The sequence below is a fragment of the Rhinopithecus roxellana genome, chromosome 17, assembly GCF_007565055.1.
Source record: "Rhinopithecus roxellana isolate Shanxi Qingling chromosome 17, ASM756505v1, whole genome shotgun sequence".
NCBI classification, from domain to species: domain Eukaryota; kingdom Metazoa; phylum Chordata; class Mammalia; order Primates; family Cercopithecidae; genus Rhinopithecus; species Rhinopithecus roxellana.
Window position 1 is genome coordinate 111702492 of NC_044565.1, and position 14584 is coordinate 111717075.

The following is a 14584-nucleotide window of genomic DNA, read 5'->3' on the forward strand; positions in this document are numbered from 1 at the left end:
GTAATCTCAGCACTTTGGGAGGCTGAGGCGGGCAGATCACCTTAGTTCAGGAGTTTGAGACCAGCCTGACCAACAAGGAGAAACCCCATCTCTCCTAAAAATGCAAAATTAGTCAGGCGTGGTGTGGCGCATGCCTGTAATCCCAGCTACTTGGGAGGCTGAGGCAAGAGAATCGCTTGAACCCAGGAGACAGAGGTTGTGGTGGATAAGGATAGGCAAATAGATCAATATGGTTAACTGATTTTCAACAAAGGTGGCAAAGTAATTCAATGTGGGACTGAATAGTCTTTCAGGCAAATGGTGCTGAACTGGTTATCTGTGTAGAGAAAAAGAACGTGTATATCTGTATAGATAAAAATAATCTCAATTCCTCCCTCATACCATATGCAAAAATTAAGTCAAATTGAATCATAAACCCAAACAAAAAAGATAAAACTTAGATAAAGCTTGTAGAATGAAACAGAGGAGACAATTTTCATGATCTTGAGATAGATATTTCTTAGACCACATAATGTACTAACTATAAAATTAAAGGTAATCAACAGGGCTGGGCGCAGTGGCTCACACCTGTAATACCAGCACGTTGGGAGGCCAAGGCGGGTGGACTACTTGAGCTCGGGAGTTTGAGACCAGCCTGGGCAACGTGGTGAAATTCCATCTCTATGAAAAATTAGCTGGGTGTGGTGGTGCTAGCCTGGGCCACATGGTGAGACCCTGTCTCCATAAACAATTTTAAAAATAGGCTGGGCACAGTGTCTCACGCTAGTGTAATCCTAGCACTTTGGGACAGACAGATCACTTGAGGTCAGGAGTTCAAGGCCAGCCTGGCCAACATGGCAAAACCCCATCTCTACTAAAAATACAAAAATTAGCCGGGCGTGGTGGTGGGCGCCTGTAGTCTCAGCCACTTGGGAGGCTGAGGCAGGAGAATCGCTTGAACCTAGGAGGTGGAGGTTGCAGTGAGCTGAGATTGCACCACTGCACTCCCGCCTAGGCGACAGAACAAGACTCCATCAGAGAAAAAAAATAATTAATTAATTAATTTTTTAAAAAAGGCTAGGCAGTATATCAAGTACTGGTGAGAACGTAGAGTAATAGGAATTCTCATACCATGCTGAGGAGAGTGTAATTTGGCATAATCACTTTTGCTCCACTCCTAGGTGTATAATTTAGAGGAAGTCTCGCACTTGTCACCAGGAGACATGCACAAGAATGTTTATAACAAAATGACTATAATAGCAAAAAAAGATACAACCTAAATGCCTACATACTTTGTGGAATATACCACATACACAGTGGAATGTATGCAGAAGTGAAAATGAATTTACGCAGCAGTGCAGTACACATACCCATAAAGTTTAACGTTGAGCAGAAGATGCAAGACAGATGAATACAGACCGAAAAAGCGCCACCACGTCCAGTCCATTTATGTAAAATATAAAATCTGTATCATGTTCAGGATTTCATTCATAGGTGAAGAATTAAAAAGAAAAGCAAGGGCCGGGCGCGGCGGCTCAAGCCTGTTATCCCAGCACTTTGGGAGGCCGAGACGGGCGGATCACGAGGTCAGCAGATCGAGACCATCCTGGCTAACACAGGGAAACCCCGTCTCTACTAAAAAATACAAAAAGCTAGCCGGGCGAGGTGGCGGGCGCCTGTAGTCCCAGCTACTCGGGAGGCTGAGGCAGGAGAATGGCGTGAACCCGGGAGGCGGAGCTTGCAGTGAGCTGAGATCCGGCCACCGCACTCCAGCCTGGGCGACAGAGCGAGACTCCGTCTCAAAACAAAAAAAAAAAATAAAAATAAAAAAATAAAAAAAAATAAAAAAAAGAAAAAGAAAAAGAAAAGCAAGAAGGTGATTAATACAAGAGCCAGGGTCATGGATACTTGAGTGAAGGGATCTGGGAAGAGCAAATGGACCCTTTCTAAGATGCTGATAGTTTTCTATATTTTAAGCTGAGTGGAGGGTTCATGGGTACTCATTTTATTATCATTATTTTTTATTTTTTGGTTAAACAGGGTCTCACTCTGTCACCCAGGCTGGAGTGCAGTGGTACGATCTCCGCTCACTGCAACCTCTGCCTCCCAGGCTCAGGTGATCCTCCCACCTCAGCCTCCCTCATTTTATTCTTCTTCTTTAAACTACATACACACATTTCATTGCTTTTTGTATATATATTTCATAATACAAAAATCAAGTAGATCACGCTAAGTGAAAGAAGCCATTCACAAAAAAACCACATATTATATGTTGCATATATGACATGTCTGGAATAGGAACATCTACAATCACAGAAAGTAGATGGCTGGGCGCGGTGGCTCATGCCTGTAATCCCAGCACTTTGGGAGGCTGAGGCGGCGGGTCAGGAGATCGAGACCATCCTGGCTAACACAGTGAAATCCCATCTCTACTAAAAACACAAAAGATTAGCCAGGCATGGTGGCACGTGCCTGGGAGGTGGAGGTTGCGGTGAGCCAAGATTGCGCCACTGCACTCCAGCCTGGGCAACAGAGAGAGACTCCGTCTCAAAAAAAAAAAAGAAAAGAAAAGAAAAGAAAAAGAAAGTAGATTAGTGGTGGCCTAAGACTGGGGAGGTGGGAGATAAATGGGGGGTGACTGCCAACAGGCATAGGGTTCCTTTTCTGGATAAGGAAATGTTCTAAAATTGATGGTGGTGGCCAGGCGCGGTGGCTCAAGCCTGTAATCCCAGCACTTTTGGAGGCCGAGACGGGTGGATCATGAGGTCAGGAGATCAAGACCATCCTGGCTAACATGGAGAAACCCCGTCTCTACTAAAAAATACAAAAAACTAGCCGGGCGAGGTGGCGGGCGCCTGTAGTCCCAGCTACTCGGGAGGCTGAGGCAGGAGAATGGCGTGAACCTGGGAGGTGGAGCTTGCAGTGAGCTGAGATCCGGCCACTGCACTCCAGCCTGGGCGACACAGCGAGACTCCGTCTCAAAAAATAAAATAAAATAAAATAAAATTGATGGTGGTGATGGTTGTACGACTCTGTGAATATACTAAAAAACTATTGTACAAACTTAAATGCACGAATTGTATGGCTTGTGAATTATATCTTAATAAAACTTTTTTAAAAAGAGAGGTAGGGAAGTGGGATGCCCAGAAGGCTCAGAATGGGTGATGAGACAGTAAAGCTGAAAAAGATGAAAGTGAGACAGCAGTGCTTGTGGTTCTCAAACTGGAGCATGCACCCCAGTCACCTGGAGGGCTTGAGAAAACACAGACTGGGGCCTCTTCCCCAGGTTATTGGATTCTCTAGGTCTAGCGTGGGGTCGAGAATCTGCATTTGTAACAAGCTCCCAGGTGATGTTGCTGCTGCTGGCCTTGGGTTTGTTCTCTGAGAACCGCTGCTCTATAGTCCCCACTATAGGTGTGCAATAAGTATATACTGGAGGAGTGAATGAACGGCTGGAGGAGTAGTTGGTTGGATGTTGGGGTAAGTGGGTAGGTGAGAGTTGAGTGGCTGAATGGATGGATAAAAAAATAGATGGATGCATGAACTGGTGGGTGGAGGATGGATGGATGGGAGGTGGTTCAAGGCTGGAGGGGTAGTTGGTTGGATGTTGGGGTAAGTGGGTAGGTGAGAGTTGAGTGGCTGAATGGATGGCTAAAAAAAATAGATGGATGAGGCTGGGCGCGGTGGCTCAAGCCTGTAATCCCAGCACTTTGGGAGGCCGAGACGGGCGGATCACGAGGTCAGGAGATCGAGACCATCCTGGCTAACATGGTGAAACCCCGTCTCTACTAAAAAATACAAAAAACTAGCCGGGCGAGGTGGCGGGCGCCTGTAGTCCCAGCTACTCGGGAGGCTGAGGCAGGAGAATGGCGTGAACCCGGGAGGCGGAGCTTGCAGTGAGCTGAGATCCGGCCACTACACTCCAGCCTGGGTGACAGAGCAAGACTCCGTCTCAAAAAAAAAAAAAAAGAAAAGAAAAAAGGAAAAAAAAAAAAATAGATGGATGCATGCCCTGGTGGGTGGAAGACGGATGGATGGGAGGTGGTTCAGAGTAGCAGGGGAAAAGATGAGGCTGGAGAAGTTGTAGTGTTGTAAGCAGTGTAGAGAAGGACTTCATGTCAACACCTAGTTTCGACTCTTGGGTTCACCACCTGCTAGCTATAAAGTTAGGCAAATGACTTCACCTCCCTGAACCTCATTTTTTCATGTGTGAAATATAGGTAAATAATGCCTATGAATCTTCCATGAGCTAATACCCCTGAGAGAGCCCAGCATAGGGTCTGGCATGCAGTGGCTGCTCTCTATTCTTTGCCAGAATCTGACAATTACCATCATATATCACTGGGCTGTACTGTGTGCTTGAGACGAGAGGCTTGTAATTCAGGTCCATCTTGTTCCCATAGTGACCGATGCTGACCTCGAAATGGACCAGGTCTTCAAAGTTGGGCATCATGGTGCAGGAGAGGAAGATGACGCACAGCCCATACTTTTGGCGGTTCTGGTGCTTCTAAAACAATAACCGCCCCACCCCCCATCCCCAGTACATAAGCCAAGGGTTAGATTGATGGGCAGGGAGGCAAGGATGAGGTACTCTCTTTCTTTCAAAGCCATCTTCCCTTCTCTCCCTCTCAAAGGCCTTCAGAGGCTCCCTTGCACCCGGCTGATCCAGGGCAGTTCCTCCAGGACTTCCATCACCCGGCCCTCCACCCAGCCAGCCCTGGCTCCCTCCCTTCTTGAAATCAGGGGGCTGGGAAGGGAGTGGTCTCCTCCCTTGTCAGGGTAGGCTCTGGGTTGGGCCACCTCATCCTCATTCCAAGTAGAGATGCTTTTCCTTTTTGACTAAACCCTTTCCCTCAGAAGACACAATGTGGATAGGGGTGTAGAGCTGAGATTTTACACACACCCACACCCACCCTGCCCCCCCCCCCACATACATGCATACTACCAGAAAGGCTGAACCTTCCCACTGCCTGCTCCAGCTGCCCACTATCCCCCCAACTTCAGCTGTTCTCACCAGGTGCTTGCTTGGGCCTCCTGTCCGTCATACGAGTCCCTCTTGCTTCTGTTCCAACCTCTGCCCCATTCTTGCATCCCCCAGTCTGTTCACTACCTCAGGTCTCCCCTATTTAAAAAAAATAACTTTCCTTCTCCCATCTGAACCCCATTTAGCTACCACCTGTTCTCATTTCCTTTCACGTTAAAAAAAATTTACTTTGAGGCCAGGCGCAGTGGCTCACACCTGTAATCCCAGCACTTTGGGAGGCTGAGGCGGGTGGATCACGAGGTCAGGAGATCGAGACCATCCTGGCCAACATGGTGAAACCTCGTCTCTACTAAAAATACAAAATTAGCTGGGCGTGGTGGTGCATGCCTGTAATCCCAGCTACTCGGGAGGCTGAGATAGGAAAATCGCTTGAACCCAGGAGGCGGAGGTTGCGGTGAGCTGAGATCGTGCCATTGCTCTCCAGCTTGGGCAACAAGAGACAAACTCTGTCTCAAAAAAAAAAAAAAAAGCTTTTATTTTATTTTTTTTGAGACGGAGTCTCGCTCTGTCGCCCAGGCTGGAGTGCAGTGGCCGGATCTCAGCTCACTGCAAGCTCCGCCTCCCGGGTTCACGCCATTCTCCTGCCTCAGCCTCCCCAGTAGCTGGGACTACGGGCGCCCGCCACCTCGCCCGGCTAGTTTTTTGTATTTTTTAGTAGAGACGGGGTTTCACCGTGTTAGCCAGGATGGTCTCGATCTCCTGACCTCGTGATCCACCTGTCTCGGCCTCCTAAAGTGCTGGGATTACAGGCTTGAGCCACTGCGCCCAGCCAAACTTTTATTTTTTAGAAATGTGGTTTCACTATGTTGCCCAGGCTGGTCTCAAACTCCTGGGGCTCAAGTGATCCTCCTATCTCAGACTCCCACACCTGGCTTTGAATCAGGTTTTTTAGAAGGTTTGTCTCTGTGCACTGGCTCCTACCTCTCCCTCCCACCTATGGCAGCCCAGCTTCTCTCCTAGCCAATCTCCAAGGCTACTGATCTCTTCCTAATAACCAGCATATGTCTCTCAGTCCTCGCCCTTTCTCTCTGCCACATTCGAGATTGCTTGTCACTCCTTTCTGCAAATCTCCACTCCTGAGTCCACCTCTGGAGGTTCCTCTCCACCCTCTTCTACAAACCCCTTCTCTTCTTTCACCTGCCTCTAAAGACTGTGGCATCCTCAAAACTTCCTTCTCCTTTCATTCCACCTACTCTCCTCAGGCAATTTCTTCCACGACCACAGGTTCAAACTTTGGTGTGTTGATGTCACATCCCTGTGTCTAGCAGGCTCCAGGGCTGGTCTCTGTTGATGTCTCACACCACATGTCAAAGATGGGGTTCATCATATCCCTCAAACCTTCTCCTTCTTTAGAGAGCCCACCTTGGTGCATCGCACCCCTGACCACCTCATCACCCATGGCAGAAAATGGGCCTCAGCAAGGGGAGTCAGCCTCACTTATTACGTTGTTGGTCACTGGCTCTGGACATTCTGTTTCCAAAGGGTCTCTGAAACCTACCCACCTCCTCTCCAGCTCTCTGCCAACGAGGCTGTATTCCTGTTTCTCTTGACTGGGTGACCCCAACCTACTCTCCTCCAGTCTATTGTTACTGCTTCTCCTGCCCCTTCCTGCCTCAGTAAGTAGCCCTCCACTGGCTTCAGGAAGAAACTCAAATCCCTTAGATTGTTATACAAAGCCCTGAGAAACTAGGTCATGAATTAACACCATTTCTCCTTAACCATATTAGGGATTTTTTTTTTTTTTTTTTTTTTGAGATGGAGTCTCGCTCTGTCACCCAGGCTGGAGTGCAGTGACATTGACATGATCCTGGCTCACTGTAACCTCCACCTCCTGGGTTCAAGCGATCCTCCTGCCTCAGCCTCCCAAGTAGCTGGGACTACATGCGCAAGCCACCATGCCCGGGTAATTTTTGTATTTTTTTGGTAGAGATGGGGTTTTGCCATATTGGCCAGGCTGGTCTCGAACTCCTGACCCCAAGTGATTCACCCGCCTCAGCCTCCCAAAGTGCTGGGATTACAGGTGTGGGCCACTGCACCCAGCCCAGATTAGGCTTTTTTTTTTTTTTTTTTTTTTTTTTTTTTTAAGACAGAGTCTTGCTTTGTTGCCCAGCCTGGAGCGCAGTGGCACAATCTCTGCTCACTACAACCTCCACCTCCCGGGTTCAAGTGATTCTTCTGCCTCAGCCTCCCTAGTAGCTGGGACTACAGGCATGCACCACACCATGCCCAGCTAATTTTTTTTTTTTTTTTTTTTTTTTGTATTTTTAGTAAAGACAGGGTTTCACCATGTTGCCCAGGCTGGTCTCAAACTCCTGGGCTCAAGTGATCCTCCCTCCTCGGTCTCCCAAAGTGCTGGGATTACAGGTGTGAGCCACAGCACCTGGCCCAGATTAGGCATTTCTTAAAACTGAAACCTTATCTTTTCCATCAGGGTCCCCCAACCACCGGGATTTGCTGCAGCACGAAGCCACTAGCAAGGGTTTAGTAAATTATCAGGCTGATTGGTCAGGCATCCTTACACACTCAACAGCCAGTGGCCAGGGCCTCTTTGCACGGTCAGAAACTGGGATCCACAGTAGATCTGGGGCAGACAGGGCTCGTGTTTTTCCCTGGGTTACCTGTTTCCCGCAGTTACCTCTATCCTGGTCACTTCATGGGAGAGATCCTTTATCGTGGAGTCTTGATAGGACTTGATTTGGGTGATTAACTCCAGATAGACTCGGCCTCGATAAGCTAAACCATCCCTAACAGAGTCGGGAATACGCTAGGGCAAGCCAGAGAAAAGGGAGAATAGGGGTGAGAGAAAAAGAACAGGCCAATCTCCTTTCAAACCCCTGAGGCAAAGACAAGGTTGTCCAGTCACTGCCTGCCCGGGGCTTACTCCAACCACAATCCCAGATAATTCCAGACACCTCCACGCCAGGAAACCTCTGGGCACTGAGCCCTCTTCTGCATCCTGGAAACCTGCCTGCCCCATGGAGGCCCGTGTTCCCACAATGCCTCAGGCTGGGTGGGAACTGTGTTCCCACAATGCCTCAGGCTGGGTGGGAGGAACTGGGATCACTGAGTCTGCGCTCCCCGCCTGGCCAATCAGAGCCCGCCCTGCCTCCTTGGCCGCAGGGATCCAAGGGGAGCACACAAGACCTAAGGAGGCCAATTACAACGCTTGCCCGGCCTTCCTTGCTGGAGGTGGTGTGGTGAGGTTCCCAGCCCGGAGGCCTGACTGCGGGAGGAGGGAATGAGGCGGGGTGGGGTGGGGAAAGGAGAGGGAGGGCCTCCCAGTGGCCTTGAGGGCCAGTGCCTGTGGTTCTTCCTCAGCATCCTTCCCTGCCTCGTTCCTTCCCAGGGCCTTTTTGCACAGTCAGAAACTGGGATCCACAGTGGATCCGGGCAGACAGGAATCTTGTTTTTCCCTGGGTTTAAGACAGTCTGAGTTGGGTTCCTGGCATTTACCGCCATTCCTGAATAACCTCGTGCTTCCTCACACTTGCCTGTGCTGTGTCCTCTGTCCTGCGCGCCCTTCCCGCCTGCTGAAAATCTTACCCTGGGCTCCTCTCAAAGCCCCTTCGTCAGGGAAAGCCCAGAGCTTCCGCCTGCTTCTTTCTCGTGCCCCCACGCCTGTCCCACATGCATGTGGCTGCTCATGGACAGGCTTCACATTCTCCCCAAGACCCCGAGGGACAGAAACCAGGGCCAGGGCTCCGGGCACGTCCCAGGTCCTAGTGCTTTACTGGGGGCAGCTCTACCTCCGCTGTCCCCTAGAGCTGTTGTGACAAGCTTACAGCGCCTTCTTCCTGGATCCTGAAAGGGGCCTTTTTACCCCCGTGCAGAGTCAGGAAGCTGGGGCCAAAGCAGGGCAGGAAGCCAGAGTACACTCCTGGAAGGAGAGAGAGTGAGAAGGGTCGGGCGCAGGACGAGGGGTGTGGGAAGTGGGCTCGAGACTTTGCTTGCCTTCGATCTCTTCTCCGGTGGACGAGATCTGGTTGAGGGACAGGCTGGCAGTCCCAATCTCATCCGAGCAGTCCTTCCTGTGGCTGGAGAGAAACACTCCTCAGGCTGAGCCCCTGGCCCAGCTCTCATTTCCTCCTTCCCTGTGTGCTTCACCCTCCACCAGGTTGCTCACCAGTCCAAGACTCTGAACTTGATGTAGCTAGAGAGGCAGGGTAGCTGTCGGGGGAAGGAGAGAGGAGTGGTGGGTACACATTCGGATGGTCTGGTCCTCGTGGAGATTTTAAGAACAGGTAAGGAGTCGCGGGTCTGGGACCAACTCCTGGCTCAGTTACCAGCGAGCCACTTAATCACAGAAAAGCTGGATTTCCAATCAAGCTAATGGAGCTTTGGCTTTAGGGCCTCTTATTTGTTTTCTGGGAGTTTGTTTTGTTTTGAGACAGGGTCCTCCTCTGTCACCCAGAATGGAGTGCAGTGGCATGATCATAGCTCACTGCAGCCTACACCTCTCAGGCTCAAGCGATCCTCCCGCCTCAGCCTCTTGAGTAGCTGGAACTACAGGCAGTTGCCGCCAAACCTAGGTAATTAAAAACAATTTTTTTTTTTTTTTGTAGAGACAGGTGCCTTACTATGTTGCCCAAGCTGGTCTTGAACTACTGGGCAAAAGCAATCCTCCTGCGTCAGGCTCTCAAAATGTTGAGATTATAGGTGTGAGCCACCTCGCCCAGCTGGGCCTCCCATTTGAATGGGCCCCTTGCAGGGTCCTGGGAGGGGCCTGGAACTTGTCATATGATCGTTTTGTGTTTGTGTTTTTAAAATGGCCCTCTGGCCAGGCATGCTGGCTCACACCTGTAATTCCAGCACTTTAGGGGGCTGAAGTGGGCGGATCACTTGAGTAGCCTGGGCAACTTGATGAAATCCTCTCCCTACAAAAAATACAAAAATTAGCTGGGTGTGGTGGCACTCACCTATAGTCCCAGCTACTCAGGAGGCTGAGGTGGGAGGATTGCTTGAGCCCATGAGGTTGAGGCTACAGTGAACCATGATCGTGCCACTGTACTCCAACCTGAGTGACCGAACGAGACCTTGTTTCAAAAAAGAAAAAAATGAAAGTTCCCTAATTGCATAAGCTTCAGGCCCTCCGATAGCTGAGTCTGCCCTGACTGTGGGCTGCTAGATATTACTGTCCTCTCACAGCCCCTTTCAGTCTGAATGCACATTCACCAAACCAGCTCATGGAGACGCCGTGTGCCTAGAATGTCTTCATCATGTCTAGCCATCAACTTTTTAAACAGTGGTGTATCTGTCTCCTCAAAGAATAAATAAGCCAGGCACGGTGGCGCAAGACTGTAATCCCAACACTTTGGGAGGCCAAGGTGGGTGGATCACCTGAGGTCAGGAGTTCGAGACCAGCCTGGTCAACATGAAGAAACCCTGTCTCTACTAAAAATACAAAATTAGCTGGGCATGGTGGCGCATGCCTGTAATCTCAGCACTTTGGGAGGCCAAGGTGGGCAGATCACCTGAGGTCAGGAGTTCGAGACCAACCTGGTCAACATGGAGAAATCCCATCTCTACTAAAAATACAAAATCAGCTGGGCGTGGTGACGCATGCCTGTAATCTCAGCTAGTCGGGAGGCTGAGGCAGAAGAATCGCTTGAACCCAGGAGGCGGAGGTTGCAGTGAGCCAAGATGGCACCATTGCACTCCAGCCTAGGCAGCAAGAGCGAAACTCCATCTCAAAAAAAAAAAAAAAAAAAAAAAAAAAAGAATAAATAATAATAGCTGCCTCTTTAGGAGGTTTCTGTTACCCCTGGCTTGTGCTAAACAAATTCCATAGACCAGCTAGTGGGCTCTCCTAAAAACCTCTTGAACCAGGTGCTATTATTATTCCCATTTTCACATGGGAAAGCTGAGATCAGAGAGGTTGAGTTCCTGAAGTTCTCATGCTACATGCAGTCGCCAAAGCCTCAGAGCCCCTCACCACTCTGCTGTAACCCTGTGGGGGCTGTGATTGTCCCTATAAAGAGATGGGGAATGAGGCCTAGAGAGGCAGAGAGACTTGCTCAAGGTCACGTAGTAAGGGGTGGAGTCAGGATTCCAACCCAAGCTTCTGTGTCCTATCTTCACTCTACAATATGGTTTCCTTAATTATTTTTAAAAAGAAAGAAAAGAGGCCAGATGCGGTGGTTCACACCTGTCATCCCAGCACTTGGGAGGCTGAAGTGGGAGGATTGCTTGAGGCCAGGAGTTCAAGACCAGCCTGGGCAACATAGTGAGACCCCATCTCTATCAAAAATACAAAAAATTAGCTGGGCATGGTGGCTCATGCATGTAGTCCCAGCTACTCGGGAGGCTGAGGCACAAGAATTGCTTGTACCTGGGAGGCAGAGGTTGCAGTGAGCTGAGATTGCGTCGCTGTAGTCCTGCCTGGGCAACAGAGCAAGACTCTGTCTCAAAAAAGAAAGAAAGAAAAAAAGAAAAATAAATAAAAGAAAAAAAAATCCATATATCCATGTGTAAAATAGAGCTGCGGGGTTGAGGCCAGAGCGTGACCCCAAATCCTCAGTCCTCTCCACTGGGGCCTCTTCTCCTTACAGCAGTTCTTGGGGTGCGGCTGGGAACCTCCCAACTTTCCATTTTCTTCATCCAATTCTCTTCGGGTCCTGACAGCTAAGAGGCCAAGGAGAAGAGGAAAGGGCTTTCTGGGTGAGCAGCTAGTTAGTAAGAAAGGAGGAAATTGCCCAGGGTAAAGAAGGACGTTGGAAGGGGAGAGGTGGGCATCAGAAGGCATCCAGGTCTTCCAAAGTTAAGAATCCTCCAAGTTCAGATTTATGGCCGAACCACCTTTCCATGAATTGTGCTAATAATTCTCCTCCCGCTTCTCAGTTCATCATCTAGTGTGCTGCCTCCCCTTCTGCCCTGGGGCCCTCGGACTGACCATTGCACAGGCCAGTTTTCTGCCGTGCCCCGGGCTCTGCTCCCCCTCCGACCACCTGGCCTCAGATGCTACCATCTGTGTGGTTGGCTGTTCTGCCTCTTCAGAGTGAGGTTCACACCTGCCTGCTGCATTTCCAAAGGGCTAGAGACAATCAGGCCAGTATCCAAAGGGCCCCACCCTGGAGACTGTGTTCTGGGGAAAATGGATGAGGTTCCAGTGGGTGTTTGGACATCTTGAAATGTTGGAAGGCCTCGGCCTCTCTCAAGGATGAGGGAGGGCCTGGCCTGTGCCATTGGTTCTGAGCCTGTAAGAAGATGACAATGGCCAGGCATGGTGGCTCACACCTGTAATCCCAGCACTGTGGGAGGCCAAGGCGGGCGGATCACCTGAGGTCAGGTGTTCGACACCAGCCTGGCCAACATGGTGAAACCACGTCTCTACTAAAAGTATGAAAATTAGCCAGGCTTGGTGGTAGGCACCTGTAGTCCCAGCCTCTCATAGCTTGAACCCAGGAGGCGGAGATTGCAGTGAGCCAAGATCGCACCATTGCACTCCAGCCTGGGTGACAAGAATGAAACTCTGTCTCAGAAAAAAAAAAAAAAAAAAGGCCGGGCGCGGTGGCTCAAGCCTGTAATCCCAGCACTTTGGGAGGCCGAGACGGGCGGATCACGAGGTCAGGAAGTCGAGACCATCCTGGCTAACACGGTGTAACCCCGTCTCTACTAAAAAATACAAAAACTAGCCGGGCGAGGTAGCGGGCGCCTGTAGTCCCAGCTACTCCGGGAGGCTGAGGCAGGAGAATGGCGTGAACCCGGGAGGCGGAGCTTGCAGTGAGCTGAGATCCGGCCACTGCACTCCAGCCTGGGGGACAGAGCGAGACTCCGTCTCAAAAAAAAAAAAAAAAGAAAGAAAAAAAAAAAAAGAAAAAAAAAAAAAAGATGAACACAGAAGATGAAAAAAGAGGATTTCCCAAGGCTCTGAACAGCCACAGAGCATCTGAGGATCCCAGCCCTGTGCCCTCACCACAGGCCGGAAAAGGTGGGAGGGAGCTTGGCAAGGATGGCGGATGGACTAGGCCTCCTCTGAAATGTCTTCCTACTTTCAGAGTCTATAAAATCATCTAAGGAGGCAGGGATTATGAGGAATGGTTGAAAATGATGACTCACAAGAAGGCAGACTGGGTAACTACTAGAAGCATCAAGGAGGGGAGCTCACAGGAGGGAGAAGGAGGGCTCATTAGCTAATTTTGTATTTCACAACATAGGAGGAACCAAAACACTCTCTGGGTTGCCAAATCCATGTCACACAAATTTCTGTGTGCCTGCACATGTGAGAGAGCTCAAGTTATCTCTCAGAACTGTGTGCTTATTTTACATACAGCTCTTAGAAGCCTGACTTAGAGTCAAAAGGCCAGTAAGGCTCCACCTTCAAGAGAACTGTCATCCACAACAGCTGATAGGTGATGAGACAGATTGAAAGGCGATCAAAATCAGACTACAGAACCCCACAAAGAAAGCGTCTCGGAGCCATTTAGTGTAGGAACAAGTAGCCCAGTACTGCAGACAGCCCAGGATAATAACTATGTTCCCAAAATGGCTCTAGGCCATCAACAAAAAGCTCTAATTATATTCAGGGCAAGTTGCTGAGAAGATAAGAACATGTGTATTATCATTTAAAATGGGTCTTTAAAGGGATTTGTTTTGTTTTTATACGTGGGTGAAAGGGCACATTTAAGTTCTCTGGAAAGTTCAGTTGTATGACCCACTCATTGCTTAATATATCTACCAGAATCTAGTCATTCTGCATCTACATATTTACCTAAGAGAAATGAAAGCATATGTCTATGCTAAGGGTTGTACACAAGTGTTTACAGCTTCACTGTAACAGCCGCAAACTGGAAACGTTCATAAACAAGGAAAGGGATAAGCAAACTGTGGTACATCCATACAATAGAATATTACTCAGCAACAAAAAGAATGAACCACGGATACACAGCAACAGCATGAATTAAATTCAGAATAATTATGCTGAGTGAAAGAAGTCAGGCCAGGTGCGGTGGCTCAAGCCTGTAATCCCAGCACTTTGGGAGGCCGAGACGGGCGGATCACGAGGTCAGGAGATGGAGACCATCCTGGCTAACACGGTGAAACCCCGTCTCTACTAAAAAATACAAAAAAATTAGCCGGGCGAGGTGGTGGGCGCCTGTAGTCCCAGCTACTCGGGAGGCTGAGGCAGGAGAATGGCGTGAACCCGGGAGGCGGAGCTTGCAGTGAGCTGAGATCCAGCCACAGCACTCCAGACTAGGTGGCAGAGCGAGACTCGTCTCAAAAAAAAAAAAAAAGAAAGAAGTCAAACAAATAAGCATACTTTCTGAATGATTCCATTTCTATGAAACACTAGGAAATGCAAGCTAATACGTAGTAACAGAAAGCAGATTGGTGGTTGCCTGGGGATGGGAGGGGGTGGAACGGGAATCACAGGGAGGGATTCCCAAGGGGCATGAGGCAACTTTTGGAGGTGATAGATATATTCATCATGTTGATTGTAATGGTGGGTTTCCTGGATGTGTACATATTTTTAAATGTATCAAATTGTACATTTCCTTCCTTCCTTCCTTCCCTCCCTCCCTTTCTTTCTCTTTCTCTTTTCCTTCCTTCCCTTCCCTTTCCTTC

The 14584-nt window shown here is 49.3% G+C and overlaps 1 protein-coding gene across 1 annotated transcript in view; it reads right to left on the bottom strand.

The window, feature by feature from the left end:
- Positions 1-14584, bottom strand: part of FER1L5 (fer-1 like family member 5) — a 66471-nt gene that overhangs the window by 29606 nt on the left and 22281 nt on the right. The window contains exons 15-19 of the mRNA XM_030921165.1: positions 9147-9190; positions 8975-9057; positions 8806-8900; positions 7659-7787; positions 4309-4486 (exon numbers count right to left, since the gene is read on the bottom strand). Of these exons, the coding sequence (XP_030777025.1) occupies positions 4309-4486; positions 7659-7787; positions 8806-8900; positions 8975-9057; positions 9147-9190 (529 nt within the window). The remainder of the gene's footprint in view (positions 1-4308; positions 4487-7658; positions 7788-8805; positions 8901-8974; positions 9058-9146; positions 9191-14584) is intronic.